The sequence below is a fragment of the Chiloscyllium plagiosum genome, unplaced genomic scaffold, assembly GCF_037043375.1.
Source record: "Chiloscyllium plagiosum isolate Xiang-an unplaced genomic scaffold, Cpla_swu_hap1 HiC_scaffold_16, whole genome shotgun sequence".
Classification (NCBI taxonomy): Eukaryota; Metazoa; Chordata; class Chondrichthyes; order Orectolobiformes; family Hemiscylliidae; genus Chiloscyllium; species Chiloscyllium plagiosum.
This window is the reverse complement of record NW_028270154.1, coordinates 30,620,057-30,643,837: the sequence shown is the minus strand read 5'-3', so window position 1 is coordinate 30,643,837 and position 23,781 is coordinate 30,620,057. Positions and strand designations below refer to the sequence as shown.

Sequence of the window (23,781 nt, the reverse complement as noted above, 5' to 3'; positions counted from 1 at the left end):
TTTTCAAAAAAAAGGTTGCTTCTCTCTACCATTTTCATGTTAATTCACATGCAAAGTCCATAAAGAAACAATGCCATATAAATAAAACAGTTGTTTTTGTTTCAATTTAATTTCCCAAAACATGCATTGTGCACAAAGAGGGGGGGTGGTCATTGAGATAAGACAGTGGTATGAATTTTAGGATTTGCAAGAGCATGAAACATGGCACATAGAATAACTACATTAGGAGGGTTATGGAATTTTGATTTTCCAATAACCAATTCCAGAGGTTAGCACAATGGTGTTTGATGTGTGTCTGGCCGATGCCTTCCTGTGACAGGATTGCACGGTAATACATTTGGTTTTCGATGTAATTTTAAAAATAAAACATATATTACCTATAAGATAAGTCAACAAAGTTGAGAATCTCATGGAACCTGGTTCATGATCATTTGAAGGTGGTGTTCATCAATGGACTTTGTTTGATTGCGTCAGAGGTCAACCATTTTCCTGGTTGAACTCCATAAAACAAAGAAGAGCAGCAAGAGAATGACACCTTGCAATTAAGGCTCAGAACCAGAAAGTACAAGTGAGGAGTAATCTGGGATTAGAAATATTGTTGTTCAGATACAAGAAAGAGGAGAAAAGGGATCCAAAAGAGATCAGAGAGTTTGAGTCGGGTACGTGGAGGAATTAAATGGTGCAGTGTGCTCTCCTATTTCAGGGGCAGATATTTGGATAGAGTTTTAAAGAGGCCTTATAATCCTATAATGATTCAATTTATTTGACAATACCCAATTAAATATCAAGTTCCTCATCTAAACCTTAGGTTAAAATCTCACCTTTAACTCTATTCATTTTCTGCTAGTTTATTAATCCATTGCATTAACCTTCTGATGTTGATCAATCACTCTTCCTTTAGCTTTTCCAAATCACATCTCAAGCTGTTCTCCCTGATCAATTTTGATCAATAACATTCCATCTCACCAATAACATTCCATCTCCGACATCAATCTAACTCTCAAATATTTCATTTCAGGGATTTATATACATTCCAGGATCAGTTATTTGAGCTTAAGGCTGTGTTTGAACTGTTCATTATGACCATTCACTTTGGCTGTTCTTATTCCCTACCAGAGTATTGAATAGGGACGTTGTTCACGGAAATAAATTCTGTTCTATATTCATGCATGTTCCTCAGCAAGCATTTTTAAAAAGGTTGATAAGTACAGTTTATATTATGGTTTTGTTTAAAATATTTAGCAGTTATTCTCCCATGACTTGTCTGTCCATGGGAGAAAGTGAGGACTGCAGATGCTGGAGATCAGAGCTGAAAAATGTATTGCTGGAAAAGTGCAGCAGGTCAGGCAGCATCAAAGGAGCAGGAGAATCGACATTTCGGGCATAAGCCCTTCTTCATTTCCTGAAGAAGGGCTTATGCCCAAAACGTCGATTCTCCTGCTCCTTTGATGCTGCCTGACCTGCTGCACTTTTCCAGCAACACATTTTTCAGCTTTGTTCTGTCCATGGGCCTTTTTTCACCTGGCTATCATTACTTAATTATCTCTCCTAATATTGTCTCTGTACAAATTAAACTTTAAGCAGTTTTCAATCAAACAAAACTTACAGCACTAACTTATTCATTCAGCTATTTTAAGCTGATTCTATGTAAATGTAACCACACCTGGACTACTGTCAACAGTTTTGGGCTCCATATTGAAGGTGATATATGTTGGCACTTGAGGTAGTTCAGAGAAGATTCACTTGATTGATTCCAGGTATGGAAGGATTATTTTCTAAGCTGAAGTTGAGTAAGTTGAGTGTATTCATTGGTGTTTCAAAGAATGAAAGAAGACCTTTATGAAACATATAAGATTGTTTGGAGTCTTGACAAGGTAATTGCAGAGAGTCAATGACACTTGTGGGAGAGTCTAAGATCAGGAAGTTTAATATCAGATAAGGGGTTGACCAATCCAGACAGAGATGAAGCGGATTTTTAAAATATCACATAGGGTCGTCAATCTGTGGGATTCTTTACCACAGAAGGTATTGAGGTTAGGACATTAAATATATTCAAAACTGAGATAGACAGATTTTTAATCAGTAAGGGAATTGAGAGTATTGTGGAAAATACATAGGAAGTAGAGTTGTGGATTTTCAGGTCAGCCATGACCTCATTGAATGGTGTAGAAGATTCGATTGGCCAAGTCACCTACTTCTGCTCCTGCATTTTATGGTCTTTTGGTTTTATTAAACTTTCAACAAATTTCTAACTATATCTTCTATTTGGTAGTCTTTGTTTGCCTACTTGTGAGTTTGTCTGTTCAAAGCCTGTTCATTTTCTTGAGTGGTCACTCCTGCCTTCCAGGTTCACTTGTTGCTTCTGTCCCTGTGATTCTCCAAATTAATTCTGCTACTGGTCTCTCTTTCATGCCACTTTTGAAGGTGGATAGTGAGAGATATTGAGAACTTCCTTAAAGGTCAATTTACTAACAGGCATTGAATATCTTCGAGACAAAGGGTTGTTTTCCCTGGAGCCTCGGAGGCTGAGGGGTGACCTTATAAAGGTTTATAAAACCATGAGGGGCATGGATAGGATAAATAGACAAAGTCCTTTCCCTGGGGTGGGCGAGTCCAGGACTAGAGAGCATAGGTTAAGGGTGAGAGGAGAAAGATATAAAAGAGACCTAAGGGGCAATGTTTTCACACAGACGGTGGTGCGTATATAGAATGAGCTGCCAGAGGAAGTAACGGACGCTAGTACAATTGCAACATCTGAACAGGTATATGAATAGGAATGATTTGGAGGGATATGGGCCAGGTGCTGGCAGGTGGGATGAGATTGGGTTGGGATATCTGGTCGGCATGGACGAGTTGGACCGAAGGGTCTGTTTCCATGCTGTACATCTCTATGACTCTAAAGGAACAAGAATCAATCCATTCCTTATCATGAACTTTTTAGGACAAAAAGGGTTGACTGACCTTCAGGATGCTATGATCCTGATGAAGGGTTATGCCCAAAACATCGACTCTCTTGCTCCTCAGATGCTGCCTGACATGCTGTGTTTTTTCCAGCACCACATTTTATTGACCCTTCAGGATGTTGTACTTATTTAGCTTGCCAAACATTGGCCAAGCACTACCTTCCCCTCTATTTTATTAACCTTCTTTCAAGGTTTGAGTTAACCATACCTTGGGCTGTTATCTTTCATTCCTCATCTGTTCTCAGGTTAAGAATTCCAAAGGCCTCATAGAAGAGATGGGTGTTTCCCTTACGGCCATAATTGGATAACTTGTTAGTATAGCAGTAATTACTCTTGTATGAGAAAGTGCACATTCTATTAGGAACATAATGCTTCTTTAATTGAACAGTTTTATTGAATATTTTAAGGCTTTATGGTGTCAGACACTCAACTGTAGCTTATTACTGCATTTTGTTAGCTTAACATTTTTTGTTCATCCCAACTGTTGTGTCTGAGAAGAAATTTGCAAGCTATGTTAAATATAACACACATTTTTATTAAGAAAGGGAAGATCAAAGCCAAATGGGTCTTTTGACAACCGGTACTGGTGATAATGTCAATGAAAATTAGGAAATAGTGGACTTGCTAGATAAGGACTCAACCTCAATATTGACAGGAGAGGATGAGATCAGCATGCCACATTCTCAAGGAAACTAGCACTGAATCACAAACAAGAGCTCATCAAAACATAGAAAATCATATTAATGAGGAATCCAATGGCACTAATGAATGACAATGCCTCAGGATCTTATTTTATTCATTTATTCTTGGCCAGCAATTCTTGCCCATCCTAGGAGGCAGTTGAGAGTCAACCACATTGCTGTGGGTCTGGAGTCACAGGTAGACAAAAGCTGCTAAGAATGGCAGTTTCTTTCCCTAAAGGACATTAGCAAACTAGGTGGGTTTTTCCTAACAATTGACAACGGATTTGTCATCATCATTAGACTGTTAATTCCAGATATTTATTGAATTCAAATTCCACCAACTGCCATGATGGGATTCGAACCGGGAACATTATTTGGGTCTCCGGATTAATGGTCCAGGGATAATACCACCAAGCTATCGTCTTCCCTGTTTTACAGAATGTGGGTGAGAATACTCCAGATGTACCATATATAAATTTTTAGTGTTATTTTGATTCAAGATCCATTCACTTGATTAAAAAAGTATGCACGTCACTTGACAATTTAGGAAATATGAAAGTGGAGAAGAATTCTAGATTAGTAAATTCAATGTCGCTTCTTGGGAAAGTTCTGTGATTATTACTGAGGACTGGTGACTGGTAATCTTGAAAAATTTCAGTTGATCATAGAGATCCATGTGTCAAAAGTCGATCATGCCTGAGAAACTTGACTTGTTTGAAAATGAGGCTAAACTAGTGTGACAGGGTAATGTCTATGGATGTTATTTAAAAGTGCTTCCAAGAAACATTTGATAATTCCTAGTAAAATACAATTAGATAAAATTGAAGCTCATGAAATTAAAGAATAATTACTGGTTAGAAAATTGGCTGAGTATTAGAAGAGACAGTGGGGATAATGGGCATGAACTCAAATTGGAAGGATTTAGCTATTTGTGTTCTGCAGAAACTTGTGTTGGGAAATCAACCATCTCACATCTGTTATAAATTTAGCCAATAGCATGGAAAAACATATAGGCCCCTTTGTGACACAGTGGTAGCACAGGATTGGGAGGCCTGGATCCGTAGAATCCGTGCAGTGTGGAAACCAGCCATTCAGCCCATCAACGCTGTGAAGAATATCACACCCAGATCCACTGCCCTAGCCTATCCACGTAAACCTGCATTGTTCATGGCTAACCCAACTTAGCCTGCACATCCCTGCGCACAATGGGCAATTTAGCATGGCCAACCCATCTAGCCTGCACATCTTTGGACTGTAGGAGGAAACCAGAGCACATGGAAGAAACCCACACAGACATGGGGACAATGTGCAAACTCCACACAGACAGTTGCTTGAAGCTGGAATCGAACCCATGTCCATTGTGCTGTGAGGTATCAGTGCTAAACACTGAGCTACTGTGCCACCGTAATTGGGTTTAAGTCCCACCTACTCCAGGGGTGTGGAATAACATCTCCGAACAGATCGATTAGAAAGAAAATTTAAATAAATTAATGAAAAGAAAGTTTCTGAGAGAACTCTTGTAATGACCCTGCCCCTGAGCCAGGAACTCAAGGTTCAAGTCCCACCTGCTCCAAAGGTGTTTAATAACACCCGAGAACAGATGTTATTAAACCCCACCGCATCCGCGGAATCGTTTTCTGGGGTTTCAGCTCCCCGTGGTTTACCTCAGCCTGAGCATATTCCAGGAAAGCTTCCGGAACCAGGGACCAGTGGGATGCCGGGAAGGCATTCCTATTTAAATGAATGGATTTGCTTCTTTCTGTAGTTTCGGACTTCCATGGTAGGTCTTGGAATGAATTCCCCACAGGAACGGGGGGGGGGGGGGGGGGGGGGGACTACTGTATGAGAAAATACCTGAGACACATATCGGCACCTGTCAAAGACAATCAAACTGATGACATTAGATGAAAGTGTTCATTTACAAAGAGAAATTGATAGATTAAGTGAATAGGAAAATTGCGGCAGATAAATTTTAATGTAAACAAAAATGAGGTCTTCCACTTTGGATCTAATAAGGACTGTGTACTTTCTAAATAGTTGAAATTTAGAAACAGCAGAGAAACTGGTAAGAACAATGTCATGAACACGTCGGAGAATAATGGAAACGGCCAATGGAATGCTAGGCACGAAGAACACAATGAAGGAGAAACATGGTTCAACCCTACAAAGAAAGCCCCAGTTCGACCACATCTGGTGAACCGTGAACCATTCTGCTCTAGACTGCAGAAAGTACACATTGGCCTTAAAGGGAGTGCAGCATGGGTGAACCAGGATTATATCTGGACTTCAAGGGATACATTCAGAGAAGAGATTACACCGTTTGCCATTCCAGTACACTTACGACACTGGCATTAATCCATCAGTTTGGAAATTACCAAATCTTGGCATCATAAAGTCATCAACTACATAAGCACGAGGACAGATTTGCCCCTACTAGACTGGGCAGGAAGACAAAAAGGGGCAATTGATTAGCAGTGTCTGATGTTTAAGGTAATATTTAATTCCTCCTAACAAAAATACATTTCAAAGAGGAAGAAAGATTGTAAAAGGCAGAGAAAACATCCATTGCTAAGCAAGGAAGTTAAAGACAACAAAGACAAAAATCTAAGGTGCACCATATCGTAAAGGCCAGCGGCACACTGATTGAAAAGCTATTAAAGATCAACAAAGGGTTACAAAAAAGAATATGGAAAAAAGCAAAGTTAAATTGTGAAAGAAAACTAGTGTAAAATATAAAAATGAATAGCAAAAGCTTCTGTTAACTACATAAAAGAGAAGAGAATAGCTAAAATGAATGTTGGTCCATTGGAGGATGAGATTGAGGAGTTAATATTGGGGCACACAGAAATGGTGAGTGGCAAATCAATATTTTGCGTCAGTTTTCACAGTGGAGGACATGAATACTATCCCAATAGTAACAAATAATGCAATGGGTATTGAAAGGGACAATCTTAGAACAATTATTGTCACTAGGAAATAAAGGTATTGAGCAAACTGTTGGGATTGAAGGCAGGCAAGCCCCAAGTCGTACACCCCGAGGGTCCTCAGGAAGTGACAGCACAGATCGTGGATCCAGTAACTGTAATATTCCAAAATTCCCTGACTACAAGATTCCAATGGATTGGTAAATACTAATTGTAACACCCTTATTGTTGATAGTGTGCACGCACACAGAAATTGTACTCGTTGAGGTATGGGATCTGTTTTGTAATTTGATATGAACAAAGCCCTTTCTCCTCCCAAAAGGATAAGAACAACTTCAGAGTTGGCAAAACTCATTGGGAATTGTCCCTTTAAATATACAGTGGGATAGGAGGAAGCTGTCGGCGCAAATGAAGATCGAGTCATCTTTAAAGGTGACAGTAACGAGGACTAAACCAGTTTGAAACTGCTCTAGGCGATAGTTCCGGCGCGCCCTCCAACAAACACATCGCTGCAGTTTTAGGAAGGGAGTCGCTGCCCGTTCTCCCACAGTCACTAACATGCGGGATTACGACGAAATCACCGCTTTTCTCGGAGAATGGGGACCTTACCAGAAGTCAGTCTTCTTCTTTTTGAGCCTCAGTGTCTTTCCCAATGGTTTCTGCGGACTGTCTATAGTTTTTGTCGGGGATATTCCTGAACACCGCTGTTTAATTCCCGGGCACCTCAACCTCAGTGAAGCGTGGATGAACCGCACGATCCCTCTGGAACAAGACAAGGACAAACTCCAGTACAGCAAATGTAGACGGTACCGGTTGGATGTGATCAAGAACCTCTCGGAGATATTCCCTGACCCGGATTCCGTCAATATTTCTGAGGTGGGACAGGAGCCCTGTTTGGATGGATGGGTGTACAGTAAGGAGCAGTACATCTCCACCATCGTCAGCGAGGTAAGCGCCTGGAGCAACCACAGTGTTAGACAGGGAGGAGTTTGTGAAGGTAAATGTGTATTTCGATTCGTTCAAAATGAGGGGAGCACGTGGTTACAAAATGAAAGTTGACCAGACATCTCCAATTCTTTAACACCCATAGTCTTAGGCCACAGAGATTTTAATGTTTAACTTTGTTTTTTTTTGATTTCTAACCATTTGAAATATGAATTTCTCGCTAAGTTGGTTGAAGGCTTATCTCACTGACCTCAATGTAAGTTTGTTGACCTTAACCATTGTACCATACCATGTAGGAACAGAAGTCGCCCATTCAGCCCATCTAGTCTGTTCTTTTTTTTTAAAGAGACCGTGGCTGTTCTGATAACCTTCAACTTCACTTTTCTGCCTTTTCCCCATAACTCTTGATTCCCTGACAGAGTAAGCATCTGTCTCAGACTTGAATATACAGTACTTAACAACCTGGTAAAAACAATGACTGCAGACGCTGGAAACCAGATTCTGGATTAGTGGTACTGGAAGAGCACAGCAGTTCAGGCAGCATCCGAGGAGCAGTAAAATCGACGTTTCGGGCAAAAGCCCTTCATCAGAAATAAAGGCAGAGAGCCTAAAGCGTGGAGAGATAAGCTAGAGGAGGGTGGGGGTGGGGAGAAAGTAGCATAGAATACAATAGGTGAGTGGGGAGGGGATGAAGGTGATAGGTCAGGGAGGAGAGGGTGGAGTGGATAGGTGGAAAAGAAGATAGGCAGGAAGAAGGTAGGACAAGTCATGGGGACAGTGCTGAGCTGGAAGTTTGGGACTAGGGTGAGGTGGGGGAAGGGGAAATGAGGACACTGTTGAAGTCCACATTGATGCCCTGGGGTTGAAGTGTTCCGAGGCAGAAGATGAGGCGTTCTTCCTCCAGGCATCTGGTGGTGAGGGACTGGCAGTGAAGGAGGCCCAGGACCTCCATGTCCTCGGCAGAGTGGGAGGGGGAGTTGAAATGTTGGGCCACAGAGCGGTGTGGTTGATTGGTGCAGGTGTCCCAGAGATGTTCCCTAAAGCGCTCTGCTGGGAGGCGTCCAGTCTCCCCAATGTAGAGTAGACCGCATCGGGAGCAACGGATACAATAAATGATATTGGTGGATGTGCAGGTAAAACTTTGATGGATGTGGAAGGCTCCTTTAGGGCCTTGGATGGAGGTGAGGGAGGAGGTGTGGGCGCAGGTTTTGCAATTCCTGTGGTGGCAGGGGAAGGTGCCAGGATGGGAGGGTGGGTTGTAGGGGGGCGTGGACCTGACCAGGTGGTCACGGAGGGAACGGTCTTTGCGGAAGGCGGAAAGGGGTGGGGAGGAAAATATATCCCTGGTGGTGGGGTCTTTTTGGAGGTGGCGGAAATGTCGGCGGATGATTTGGTTTATTCGAAGGTTGGTAGGGTGGAAGGTGAGCACCAGGGGCTTTCTGTCCTTGTTACGGTTGGAGGGGTGGGGTCTGAGGGCGGAGGTGCAGGATGTGGACGAGGTGCGTTGGAGGGCATCTTTAACCACGTGGGAAGGGAAATTGCGGTCTCTAAAGAAGGAGGCCATCTGGTGTGTTCTGTGGTGGAACTGATCCTCCTGGGAGCAGATACGGCGGAGGCGGAGGAATTGGGAATACGGGATGGCATTTTTGCAAGAGGTAGGGTGGGAAGAGGTGTAATCAGGTAGCTGTGGGAGTCGGTGGGTTTGTAAAAAATGTCAGTGTCAAGTCGGTCATCATTAATGGAGATGGAGAGGTCCAGGAAGGGGAGGGAGGTGTCAGAGATGTGGGGGCAACTCTTCTATTGAGATTATGTACTCTGGTCCTTTACTCTCCCACCAGGGGAAACTATTTTTCTGCATCTACCTTTTAAGTCCCCTAAGAATCTGATTTGTTTCAATAAGCTCACTTCTTGTTGTTCTATATTCCAAAGAGTACAGGCCCAATCTATTCAACCTCTGCTAATAAAGCAGTCTCTCCATACCTCGTATCAGTCTAGTGAACCTTTTATAGACAGCCTTCAATGCCAGCACATGTTTTCTTACATAAGTGGACCAAAGCTGTTTACAGTATTCTACCTGTGATCTGATTAGTGTCCTGTAAAGTTACTACAAAACTTTGCGATTTTTACCCTCAATTTCCTTTTGAGATAAAGGCCATCTTTTTATTTGGCTTCCTATTACCTGCTAAACTTGGATGCCAGCTTTTGGTGTGGACTCCCAAATTCCTCGGTTCTGTAGCTTGCTTCAATCTTTCTCCATTCCAGTTAAATACAGCTCCATATTCTTGCTGCCAAACTGCAAACTCCACCTTTCCCCACATTATAGTCCATCTGCCAAGTTTTTACCTACTCACGATATCCTGACTGTATGTGTCATCTCACGGCCAAGCCTTCCCACGGGACTAAAGAATGGGAAGATGAGTGACACTGGATTTGAAATGTTAACTCTATTTTTCTTTCTCCACAGATGATATTAGACAACTGATTGTTCCAGCATTCTCTGCATTTGCTCTCCTTAACTTCCCCGGTTAACCATGATTGGCTTATCTGCTTCCTAGAATTCTTCTTTCTGAATGAGATATATCTTTTCTGTGACCCATGAACTATTTTTCTTTAACTGTCTGCCATTGGTCCTCACTGCCTTCGCTGCTAAATTCCTTTCCCAATCCACGGCAGCCAGCTCTTCCCTCAATCATTTGTAATTATCCTTTGTCAAACTTAGCACAGTTGCCTCTTACTCAGGTTCCTCCCTCTCGAACTGAATGCTAAATTATGCCATGTTACGGTCACTGCTTCATTGTGGATCTTTTACTTTGACATTGTTTATTAAACATGCCTCACTACATATCATCTAATCCCTGGTTGGAGCCACCACACATTGCTAAAGGGAACTAGAACTACGGGGCATTGCTTCAGAATAAACGGGAGCAGATTTAGGACTAATTTGAGGAGGAACTCTCCTCTGAACTTGCTGTGCTGGCACAATCCTACCACTACCAACCCTCTTTGGAACCTTTGACCTACCCTGCCTCCAAAAAGAACATTCTCCCCCCCCCCTCCCCCTCCACCCCCCCAACTTGGCAACCTCCATGACTCAAACCCACCCCTTAACTCTGTGTCCCCATTGATCCTGGTGCCACCACAATTTGCCAACCTTCTTTGGAATCGTTACTGCTCTCACCTCCCCAACCCCCCACCCCCACCATCATACCCACTGTAATCAGAACATACACATCCACCCACTACTCCCCACCATAATCCAGTAGCAACCCGCATGCCCCAACACCCCCCACCCCCCCACTCCATGTCCCAATTGGACCTTGTAACTCCCACCCACCCTGACCGACCTTAAACATTCCATAACCGATTTGGACCCTTGCCATTTACATTCTAATACTCACATTATCTGGCACCCTCTCCACCTGACATGCTAGTCTCTAGGCACCCTGCCTACCTGAAATCTCACCCCAGACTTACCTGGTACTCTATCCTCCAGACATCTGAACGTCACAAATTATGTGCCTACTTTTTTGACAGCAGTTGTTAAAGTATCTGTCTATGATGCTTGTTCTTTAAATGACAGAACATGACAACTGACTAGTGTGATTTGTGAAAAACAGTGTATAGTTTACCTTCCCCTGACTGATCCAACAGGAGGAACATGTCAGAATGCAAGTTCAGCTTTGCATTTCTGAAAGAGCCCTGTCAGAAAATCTCTGGTTAGAAGCAAAGCTTTATTATTTCTTTGAAGGTTTCCATAAACCTAGACCCAGAAGTTGCATCTTTCTTTAGTTTCTTTACATTCTTCACTAACACTCAACCCAAATCCAGCAGACTCCCTTCCTACTCCCTTAGTCCTATTCCTTGTCAATTGCTGACCAAATCATTCTTCCTCTTGCCTTCAGATTTAACTGATTTTGTTTTTGGTCTCTTTCTTTAGGTACCATTCTACTCTCCAAACTTGCCATGGTTACTCCTCAGACACAGGGGGCTTGATTCTTCCATCCTTGCAAACTATCTCCTATCTCCAATCCCCCTTTACGTCACTGTGCCCTTGAATGTATCACCTCCTAGATCCCTGCATTTCTTTCTTGGAATTCTATGTTTGAATACTCTAATCAGTTTTTTTGTCTGACCATTTTAACAGTAGCAAACATCTGAGAAAATGATAGCCAGATGAATTTGATAAAGATAAACTATCTTTCCTCATTTGCCTTACCCTGACACCCTTGGACTCTGTTCCCATTCTTATCCAATAACTTTCTATCATCATTCACATGACAGGACTGCGGTCACCAAGTTACATTCTTATCAGTCTAATCTTGTCAGCAAATTACCTGAAATTGCCTCCACTCTTGCTGCTGCATCATTACCTCTGGGGTTTGCGTTGTTTTGTTCACAGTTTATTCCTACTTCTCATCTACATTCTATTCTTTACACATCATTCAAAGAATCAGACATCAGTTTCAGAATATGCACTGCCCATATGTAAATTTTACTTCAGCACCATCTCTCTCGACTTCTCCACTAATTCAATACTGTCAGGCTGATGATTTGGTGTCCTGTACTGGAGGAGAAGATATTTCTGTCATTAAATATTGGGACTATTAAAGCCATTTTCTTTTTTCTCTGCCACAAACTCCATTCACTGGCGACCACATGTTCCTTCTGTCTTGGAATGTCTTGAGACTAACCAAACTGCAACCTTGGTGTCATTTTTGACCTTTTGAGATGAGCTTCCAGGTGCAATACTGTTGCACACACTGCATTCCTTATCTTTTACTTGTGAACTCTTTTGAGAATGTTGTAATCGGCTGTGTGCACAGGGAACCACCTCCAGGTTTAACATGATCTAATAGAGTGAAGAAGCTGTAGTTTATTCCACTTCTGAAACTATTTGCATATTATAAGAATAGATGCTGCATAGGGAAGCTGTGATGTAATGGTTTTATCCTGGGACATGGTGATCCAGGCAGTATGCTTTAAGCTCATGATTAAAATTTCACAATGGTAGAAGTTGAAATGTGAGTTGAATAAAACCTGGAATAAAATATGTCATGTACTCACAGCAATGTCGATAATCACCCCTCTGTCACTAATCAGTGACATTCATGTCTCATGAAATAACTTGTCAAAAATTGATAATGACTGTTGGATGGACTGACCCTTGGTCTGTGGGAGAAAGTGAGGGATGCAGATGCTGGAGATCAGAGTCAAAAAGTGTGGCACTGGAAAAGCACACCAGGTCAGGTGAGGAGCGGGAGAATTGATGTTTCGGGCATAAGCCTGACCAAGGGCTACTGAAGTAGTGGATTTTTATTTCAATTGTTGACTAGTTTATATTTGCTTCTTCCCCCTTAGCAATGGAATTATTGGCAAAATCGATATGTTCAATTTCTTAATCGTAGATTTACTTGAAGATTGCTTCTTGCTTGTTGTGATGTTCATTGTGGTTGTTGAGAATGCTTCTCTGAAATAAATGGAGGTCAGATATTCAACTTGAAATTATCTGTTCTTGGTTATCTTTGAATTACATGTGTGACTTACAACTTCTGCCCTTTTTTCTCAAATTTGGCACTTCTAAACTTTCTTCAGTTGGAAAATGTTTCTACTAAACCAGCACAGTCAGAGCTTTTCCATTTCTTTTAGATTAGATTCCCTACAGTGTGGAAACAGGCCTTTCGGTCCAACCAGTCCACACTGATCCTCCGAAGAGTAACCCATCCATACCCATTTCCCTCCGACTAATGCAGCTAACGCTATGGGCAATTTAGCATGGCCAATTCTTGTTTGGTTGGGGTCACTGATTTCCCCTGGGAAAACTTGCGTTTATATGATATTCTACATCATTTACCCATATGTACAGTTTTCTTTTTTATTGTTTCTTTTTCCTGACCGTATCCTGCTTAGGTACATTTTCTGGAAGTGACATATTATATTACAATAAAAGCATTCAGTTTTAATATCCATACACAGTTCCCACCAATGAGTTTTATTTACTTCACAACTTGGCTAAGACTTTAAGTGTCTGGTGTTGTTCTACCCACAGCACCAGGTTTTCACGTGCCACTTTTATGGTACATAGAATCCCTACAATATGGAAACATGCCTTTCAGCCTAGCAAGTCCACACCGATCCTCTGAAGAGCATCCCACCCAGACCAATTTCCCTATTAGACGATATTTACCTGTGAATAATGCACCTAACCTACATATTCCTGAACATGATGGGCAATTTAGCACGGCCAATTCACCTAATCCACACATCTTTGGATTGTGGGAGGAAACCGGAGCACTGGGAGGAAACCCACTCAGACATGGAAAGAATATGCAAACTTCACACAGACAGTCACTTGAGGTTGGAATCAAACCCATGTCACAGGTGCTGTGAGGCAGCAGTGCTAACCGCAGAGCCACCGTGCCAGTGGAATACCTTAAGAATTGAATGCATTCAAAGGTCACCTCTGCCAAGTTTGATCTTCTCCCCTTAAGATTGATCGGTGTTTCTGCTATACCACTGATCCACTCTCCGCCTAAATAGCTTTCTCTGGAGTTAGGTTTTCTTTGAACTTTAATAAATTTTGATAAAAGCTCATCAATAAGGCCAACAACATCTTTGTAGTTCAAGAATTCTGACTTTAAGTCACCATAGCCATATCTATTCATTGGTCTGTCGTGATCTTTAATGGAACCATCTATGGATTCCCATTAAATCTGTTAAATCTTGCTCTTTCAAAGATGATATATGTTCTGTTTTTAAAATAATTGTCAAAACCTTTCATTACTACTTTGAATATGCCTGTTGCTTCTTCCAGAGCATTAGTATTAATTACTTTAGTCCCAATTATGCATATACATATATTTATATTTTTTGGATAATCCATATAATTATAGATGGGTGAGCCTAACATCAGTAGTAGGGAAGCTGCTGGAGAAGATACAGCGGGATAGGCTCTATTCCTATTTGGAAGAAAGTGGGCTTATTAGTGACAGGCAGCATGGTTTTGTGCAGGGAGGATCATGTCTTAACAACTTAATAGAATTCTTTGAGGAAGTAACAAAGTTGATTGAGGGAAGGACTATAGATGTCATATACATGGACTTCAGTGTTTGATAAGGTTCCCCATGGTAGGCTGATGGAGAAAGTAAAGTCGCATGGGGTCCAGGGTGTACTAGCTACATGGGGGTTGGGTAACAGGAGACAGAGAGCAGTTTCTCAAAATGGAGAACTGAGACCAATGGTATTCCACAGGGACCACTGTAGTTTGTGATATGCATAAATGATGTGGAGAAAGGTATAGGTGGTCTGATTAGCAAGTTTTCAGATGACACTAAGATTGATGGAGTAGCAGATAGTGAAGGGGGCTTTCAGAGAGTACAGCAGAATATAGATGGATTGCAGATTTGGGTGGAGAAATGTTCAATCTGGACAACTGTGAGGTGATGCATACTGGAAGAACCAATTGAAGAGTGAACTATATATACAGTTAATAGAAAAGTCCTCAGGAAAATTGATGTACAGAGCGATCTGGGTGTTCAGGTCCATTGTACCCTGAAGATGGCAACACAGGTCAATAGAGTGATCAAGAAGGCATATGGCATGCTTTCCTTAATCGGACAGGATATTGAGTACAAGAGTTGGCAGGTCATGTTACAGTTGTATAAGACTTTGGTTCAGCCACATTTGGAATACTGCATACAGTTCTGGTTGCCACATTACCAAAAGGATGTGGGTACTTTGGAGAGGGTGCTGAGGAGTTCACCATGCTGTTGCCTGGTACAGAGAGTGCTAGCTATGAAGAGAGGTTAAGTAGATTAAAATTATTTTCATTATTTTCAATTAGAAAGATGGAGGTTGAGGGGGGTCCTGATTGAGCTCTACAAAATCATGAGAGATGTAGACAGGGTGGATAGCAAGAAGCTTTTCCCCAGAGTGGGGAACTCAATTACTAGGCTCACGAGTTCAAACTGAGAGAGGAAAGGTCTAGGGGAGATATGTGTGGAAAGTTCTTTACACAGAGGGTGGTAGGAGCCTGGAACATGTTGCCAGAAGAGGCGGCACTACAGCGTCATTTAAAATGTACCTAGACAGATGCATGAATGGGCAAGGAGCAGAGGGATACAGATCCTTAGAAAATAGGTGATAGGTTAAAATAGAAGATCTGGATCGGCCCGGGCTTGGAGGGCTGAAGGGCCTGGTCCCGTGATGCAATTTTAATTGCCCTTTGTTGTTTACTCTTTCAGCTGTTGACCAAGTATCCAATTTAGAAGCAATTCCATGCCTCAAGAACTGTTCACTTCAGAGTGTCAAATCATGTATTGTTTTTGGCCCAATTGTGTTATTAACTCTCCCATGTAATACATTCTCTGTATGTTTTTTCATATTTACCACGAGGATTAATGTGGGAAGCCAGAGGACACCTTTTAAAAATCAGTAGAGGGCAACTAAAAAGCAATATGGGGGAAGAAGATGAAATATGAGGGTAAGCTAGCTAGTTATATAAAGCAAAATTGCAAGATTTTTTAAAGACCAATAAAAGGTAAGATAAAGGCAAAAGTGGAGATTGGAATATAATGTGGGAAAATGAAATTGTAGGAAGAATAGGGGTGTAGACTATTTTCGAAACAGGGAAGGACTTCAAAAATCTGGAGCATATAGGGACTTAGGAGTCCAAATTCAGGATTTTCTTAAGGTTAACATGCAGCTTCATTTGGCAGTTAGGAGGACAAATGTAATGCTGTCATTCATCTTCAAGGAGGCTAGAATCCAAGAGCAGAGACATACTGCCTCAGCAGGGTGAGTCTCTGGTCAGTCTGCATTTGAAATATGGTGAGGGGTTTTCAGCCCCGTATCTACTTAAGGATGAGCTAACATTGGAGGATATCCAGAAGAGGTTCAAATGATCCCAGATATGAAGAGCTTGTCATATGAGGAGTGGTTGAGGACTTGGATCTGTACCGATGGAGTTTAGAAGGATGAGGGAGGATCTTATTGAGACTTACAGAATACTGAGAGGCCAGGATAGAATGGGCATGGAGTAAATGTTTCGACGAATAGGAGAGACTCGGACCTGAGGACACAGCCTCAAAGTAAAAGGATGACTCATTAGAACTGAGTGAGGGAAAATTTCTTGAGGCAGAGAGTGGCGAACCTCTGAGTGTGGAACTCAGAGATTGCCAAAGTCACATATGTTTCAGCCAGCTGCCTTGAAAGCTGTTGTGTCAATTTTAAAAAACAGTAAATCCTGCAATCATTTTATGTCCCCTCTTCTAGGCATGACATATCTGCATTTTATTCCCTAAACTATACAAAATTTTTCATCTGTTTGTATTACAGTGGGATTTGGTGTGCAACAATGAATGGAAAGGGCCTTTTGCTATGTCAGTTTTCTTCATCGGAGTGCTGATTGGTTCCTTCATTTCTGGACAGTTATCGGACAGGTGAATTATTTCCTTTATTCAAATTTACCAGAAAGAATCGATTGTCCAATTTTAGCCCCTGGCCGTTCCCATGTGAGAAAGAAAAATGTAATAGAATAGGAGGTCTGTATTTACCTCTGTGCTAAATGACTACCATTTTTATTCCTCATTTTTGGGAGGCATGTGAGTTTTTAGTGGTTGTTTTCCCAAATAATTTGTGTATAAGATTAGAAGGATGGTGAGCATTCACAAAATAATTTTTATAGCTGTCTCTCTGATGCTAAGGCTTTCTGGATGTGAATTGCCAAATGAATATGGAAATCTATGTGCTTTTAAGCATGAATGCCTATAGTTTAGGAAAAAATCCAGACACGTCATGCCTAGAACAGAAGAAAACAATTACAAGTTTTATTGTACTGTTAAAATGGATACAACTGCTTTCACTTGATTGAGTTCAATAAGCACAAACGAAGTGGTGATGTAACAAAACTTCATAGCAGACTAAGGTAGGATCTTTTGAGAGACAAATCCAAGGCAAGGTCCTTCTAACAGTATCTGTAGCCATTTCACATTCTTTCCTATAACATTTTGGATGGATATATGAATAGGAAGGGTTTGGAGGGATATGGGCTGGGTGCTGGCAGATGGGACTAGATTGGGTTGGGATATCTGGTTGGCATGGACAGGTTGGACCCAAGGGTCTCTTTCCATGCTGTATGTCTCTATGACTCTATTTGAATGATTGCAGAGATGGAATAAACGATACGAGCACCTATATATGTTCATACAATTACATGGTGTTTGTTTTTAACTAACGAAAACTATTCTTGGGAAGCTTGAACCAATATCTGAGCATCTTTAATATCTTAAAGATGGTTTGTAAATTCTTACTGAATTAATGTTGTCTTTGTCGTGAGTATGATATTCCAACAATTCTGTTATGTAAGAAAATTCCAGGATATTAGACAACGTGAAGAAGAATATGTATGTGTAAGTATCTAAACAGTCAATTTGTTTGGAGAACTTTGGTGTTGTCACTATGGCATTACTTTTGATTGTCTTTGTAAGAGAGGTTGGACAAGTGGTAGGTGCTATCAAAGTAACTCTGCTGAATTGCTAAAGTAAATCCTGTATTGCAACTATACACATTGGAGAAATTTGATTATATAGTGCAATAATACAAATGTTATGATCCCAGTTGATGATACTAATGGACTAGGCAAATCCCAGAAAGAAATAAGGCTGGCATATAGTGTGTGTTTGATCATTTACATACAAGACAGATGTGTTTCTTAAAGTGAAGACAAAAAATGACAAGATATCTCGATAAAGTACTCAATTAGAAAAATCATACTTAAATGTTTTTCTGACACTATGATTCCAGACACACACAACTGGAGAAATTACCCCTCCATATCAAGTGTTTATGTTCCACTAAACTGATACCTCTCTATTCTTCACTAAACTGTGAAGCTGTGTTACGTGAATATTCATAAAAGGGTGTTTAGATTGTTTCAATTTTCAATAAGCAGCAGCTTTCCAATCAATCAGGATCCCAGAGCTTGAATCCCAATGTGATTTTATGCAAATCTAATTTGCAAGTGGATAAGTTTGAATTATATGTAGAGCTGTTATATCACCTGAGGATGTATAGATATAGCATTTACATATGCATGTAAAGATAAAGTCACTGTTGTTGTATCATATCCTAGGGTTGCTGTCTCTTTTGAAAGAAAGAGATGTCAGGTGATGGTTTAGCCTGACGGTCACCACGCCTCAGGTGAGGGAAGAGGTTGAGAAGGAAAGGGACCCGGGTTCGATTCCAGCCTCGGGCAACTGTCTGTGTGGAGTTTCCACATTCTCCCCTTATCTGCGTAGATTTCCTCTGGGTGCTCCGGTTTCCTCCCACAGTCCAAAGACGTGCAGGTGAGGTGATTGGCCATGCTAAATTGCCCATAGTGTTAGGTGCATTAGTCAGAGGGAAGTGGGTCTGGATGAGTTACTCTTTGAACTGTCGGTGTGGACTTGTTGGGCTGAAAGGCCTGTTTCCACACTGCAGGGATTCTAAATTAATCTTCTAATCCCTCAATGGTAACACCTGCCAGTGTAGGAGTTGAACCCATGCTGTTAGTATAATTCTGTATCATAGACATGCTGTCCAACCAATTGAACTAAACTGACCCCCACAGATATGCAAATCTGTGATGACTTAGCAAAAGAATATTTACAGTAAAAGTCAATTGTACACTAGCATATGTGCTGAAGTGTACAATAAAGTTGTTTTGCTTATTCTGTACAGGTTTGGCAGGAAGTTGATTCTGTATGGAACTATGGGAGTCCAGAGTGTATTCAGTGTGCTCCAAATATTCTCTCCAAACTGGGAATTATTCTGCCTTCTCAATTTCTTTGTGGGTCTTGGGCAGATTTCAAACTATGTGGCTGCCTTTGTTCTTGGTAAGTACAAATTCTTGTTTTAGATTCTTTCTAACTAGTTTTGATGAGTTGGAAGAGATTGGGGTGTAGTGGCAGTGTCACTGGACTGGTAATACAGAGGCCCAGGCTGAGGCTAAAAAGCAGCTGCTAGAATTGAAATGAAATTAATGTTAAATTCCTTTAATAAAACTCTGACAGTGAAAGTTAGTGTAAGCAACATGGTTAAACTATTATTGTGTTACAAAAGCGTACTTGATTCACATATGTCCATTAGGAACCTTGCAAAGGAAATCCTTACTGGCTTCCAGACTCTAAGCAACCTGCTTTCATCTGAACTGCTCTCAGGAAGAATTAGGTATTGGGAATAGATACTGGTCTCACCAGCAATGTTTGTAAAATTCTGTCGCCCTCAATAGATCACTAAATTGGCTTTGGTTTGAAAGATATGTAGAAATACTGTGGAATTGAGAGATTGCATTTTCTCCCAATTCCCTTGCTTTTGGCAATTTTTACATAGCATTCTGAAACATGACAGGCAGCAAGATATGGCTGCTGAGAATGTTAATAGGATTGTTGAATGGAGAAGAGAAAATAAACGTGTGTTATAATGCACAAAGTTTTGAGGAAAAAAATAACTCAAGGAGTATTCTAACTATTACTAATTTGACACCCGAAAATCCTTGGTGCCTCTGCACATGCGACAATATAGCAAAAAGGAATAAATCAGATAGCAATGTAGAGTGGAAATTTATAGGCAATTAAGCTACGTGGGTTATGATGAGATGTGTAATAGCATTGGGCAATGAGACAGGTCAGTTCCATCTCAACATCAAATTCAGCTTGCTCCATCAGTGGTGAGGTGGGCCAATTGATAATCTTCATTGATTGTTAAATGCTACAACTTACTTCATTAATATGCACACTTGCATCCTAGCAAGTTCACTAAATGAGTTAGATTCATAGTAGCCGGATGCTCCGAGTGATGTCCATGTTGGACACTGGGCAACAACACCTTAGGACACAATCCATGGGGACCAGTTCAGTATATTCTGCCTCCTTGGGCCTTTTCATCCAGAACCAGCCCACCTACCAAGCCCATCCTCAAGTCAGCATCCTGGCACCATAAGTCAAGGGCAGCCTTCCATAGCAATCACTGGGTTGGCTACAGTCATGTGCCTGGTTGGGGGTCTTGGTCAGGGTGCCCATGCCTGTGCAGTCAGGTATGGCCAGTTTGTTGATTGCGTAACACTATGTGTTGAGGTTTTGGCTATTGCAGCTGGGGAGATTTATAGATGCTAGTCAGAGTCCTGGCACATCTTGTCTGGTAATGTGGTCATAGGGGTAGACCACAGTCAGTCCATTGGGTCCATCTGCAGAAACTGATGGGGGTGGATGGGGAAGGAGCGTAGGGAATGAGGCCACAGCTCTGGCCTTGACCCTCAGCATTTCAGTTGTTGAGATTAGGGGCTTCAGGCTCTGAGGTTATGGTGCAGTACAATAGTGAAGAGGAGCAGAAGGAATTGCAAGAGGGAGATACAGTAAAGCAAAGCTGGGAAGGTTGTGTGGGAGAGATTGCCCATAATCAGATTACCCTTTGCTTCAAAGAAGGTGCAGTGTGTAATGACACAGGCATGGTCAACTCACATGTAAAGGCCTTACTGGGAAGGAGATGCAGGTGACTCAGGAAATGTGAAGCCTGTGGGGTTTGCTGGATGGGCTACTGAATGGCATGTTGACAGTTAGGGCTCACTAATGCAGTCAGACTGAGGCTTGTGCAGTGGGAAAACAATGACTGCAAACGTACTCTGAATGGTGGGGTCCATGACTTTTCTTTGTGAGAGGCAGCAGCTCACACCATTCAGAGGGCTTGTAAAGAGAAACAATGTTATTCACAGGCTGTTGAAACGTAGAACATGCGGGCAAGCAGGCTGCCTCCTACAGCATTGGCCCTCATGGTATGTTGCAGTTTCCTGGCCCCAGCCACTGCCAGACAACACGCTGACAGCCACACCTGTGAGCACAGAGGCACACAGGATGTTAAATGAAAAAGGACAATGCCATGTGTATGCATTGTTCCACCTGAACACAGACAATGCAGAGGGAGAGAGCAAATGAGGGAGTATATTTCAGGAAGTAGTGAGAGTGATGGGGCATGAGCCTTGGTGGAAGGTGTATGCAGTGGCAGAGATAGCATGACCGTGAGATGAAACAGATAGGAGTGTGGCACTTGCACTGGCAGAGCAGAGAAGGTCATTGACTTTTGATATTGCTGGCCATTCCTCCATACCCTGGAGATGTCACTGACTTGGATGGCAACCTCAGACCAGGCTGGCAGTCTCTGGTGGTGATACCTATTTGGCAGTCCTCTGGGAAGAGGACATCTCTTTGTTGCACCATAACATCAACCACGATCTCCAGGACCCTGTTGGGGAAATGTAGTGCCACCTTCCTGCATATCCAACATGTTTGGATTCTGTCCATCAACAAGCAGGGGTGGCTTCAGAATGCCAGTGTTTGTCCAGATATACAATTGGTTTTAAAGATGGCGTGTGTATAAGTGAATCCAGTGTTTTGGCAGATATCTGGTGAGAGACAAATTAGGTAAAGGCTCATGTTAAGATGGGACAGAAACTGGGCATCAGAAATGCCACATGAGGTGAGTTTGGTAAGATAGGGTGAGAAACCCTCCCAAACACTCGCTGCAATTTTGACTTCGCCAGAGAAAAAAAAAATTCAGCTCGTAGTTGTAATGGATCCTGTCACAGACCTGGAATTTTGTATATTATGAATACCTAGATGCAGTTTTGTCTTCATTCTCCATTCCTGGCTATCTTACTCGTTTCACTATTTCACCTTATCATATTATGACATTGAAGTAATTTTTTTCTTGTTATCCATAAGCTCAGAAATCAAATGTTATTCCAGTGTTTTATTTAAGCCTCTGATCATTCTCATTGATGGACTGATTGAACCATCACTGTTATTATTCAGCTACATACTGCAGCCACACGCCTTAATTTACCACACTCGATCAATTTAATGTTACAATTTCCTTGATGTGATAGTGCTGCCCTAGTACTTGAGGTCTCCATTTCCAGTCCCTGATGGCTCATCTTTGAAATCTGATGCAAAGCTGCCTGAGAGGACAAGCTGACTGAATTTCTTGGAATTGACTCACTGAGAAGCAAACCTTTCATGCCTGATCTTGCAAGGTCTTGTAAATTGCTCTCCAAGGCTGTAACTTTTAACTGGCTCACTGACAATTTTTGCATCTGATTATTTTTCCATACAATCTGTTGCAATCATTTGGGAGTGTCTCAGAGTCAATATGCCAAAATGTGATTTGATTGGATTTGACTTGATTGATTGATTGTAGTTGCATGTATCTAAGTACAGTAAACAGCTGTGTTTTGTGAGCAGTGCAGGCTGATTATAGTAAACAAAGACATAGAGAGCATAGGGTTCTTGGACAGAGCAAGACATACAGGCGACAACTGCACAGGAGGTGTGCCAAGCAAGATCAACATGATTTGAAGTTAGAGTCCATTCAGCAGTCTAGTAACAGCAGGGAAGAAGCTGTTCTTGAAAATGTTGGTACATGTGTTCTAGCTTCTGAGTCCCTGCCTGATGGAAAAGGTTGGAAGAGAACATAGCTGAGGTGTGAGGAGTCTTTGGTGTTGGCAGCCTTTCTAAGTAGTGAGAAATGTAGATGGAATCCATGGGTCAGAGGTTGGCTTCCATGATGGTCTGGGCTGTGCACAGCACCTTCTGTAGTTTCTTACAGGCCTGAGCAGAGCAATAGCCAGGCTGTTATCCACCTACATAGAATGCTTATATGGTGCATTTGTAAATGTTGGTGAGGGTCATTATGGATATGCCAAATTTCCTAAGCCGCCTGAAGAAGAGGCGTTGTTGTGCCTTCTTGACCGTCACACTTACATGAGAGGTCCAGGACAGATTGTTGGTTATCATTACTGCTAGGAACTTGACACTCTTGATCTTCTCCATCTCAGCTCCGTTGATGTAACCGGGAATGCCATCCTCTTTTCTTTCTGAACTCAATGATCAGTTCTTTTGTTTTGCCAACATTGAGTGAAAGATTATCATTGCACCATGACACCAAGCCCTCTATCTCTTTCCTGTATTCTGACCCAGTATTGTTTGATAACACCCCCACCACAGTGGTTTCGTCAGCAAACTTGTAGATGGCATTCATTTGGAACCTAATCCAAGGTCATGGGTGCATAGCGAATACAGTACGGGACTGGGAATGCATTTCTGCCACACCAACATTTACAGATGCAAAATAGAAAGCATGCTATCCAGGTACATAATGGCCAGGTACAGCAACTGCTCTGCCCAGGACTGTAACAAACTACAGAAAGTTGTATGCACAGCCCAGACCATCACAGAAGCC

The 23,781-nt window shown here is 41.8% G+C and overlaps 1 protein-coding gene across 2 annotated transcripts in view; it reads left to right on the top strand.

The window, feature by feature from the left end:
* The first annotated feature begins 5,525 nt into the window (after positions 1-5,525).
* Positions 5,526-23,781, top strand: part of LOC122556564 (organic cation/carnitine transporter 2-like) — a 58,297-nt gene continuing 40,041 nt past the window's right edge. The window contains exons 1-3 of one of the 2 annotated variants that reach the window (XR_015759716.1): positions 5,526-7,518; positions 16,849-16,952; positions 19,231-19,385. Coding sequence is in view for 1 of the 2 variants with exons in the window: in XM_043703378.2 (XP_043559313.2) it covers positions 7,129-7,518; positions 16,849-16,952; positions 19,231-19,385 (649 nt within the window). In the remaining variant the exon portion in view is untranslated. The remainder of the gene's footprint in view (positions 7,519-16,848; positions 16,953-19,230; positions 19,386-23,781) is intronic. The other variant, XM_043703378.2, reaches the window with a different exon arrangement.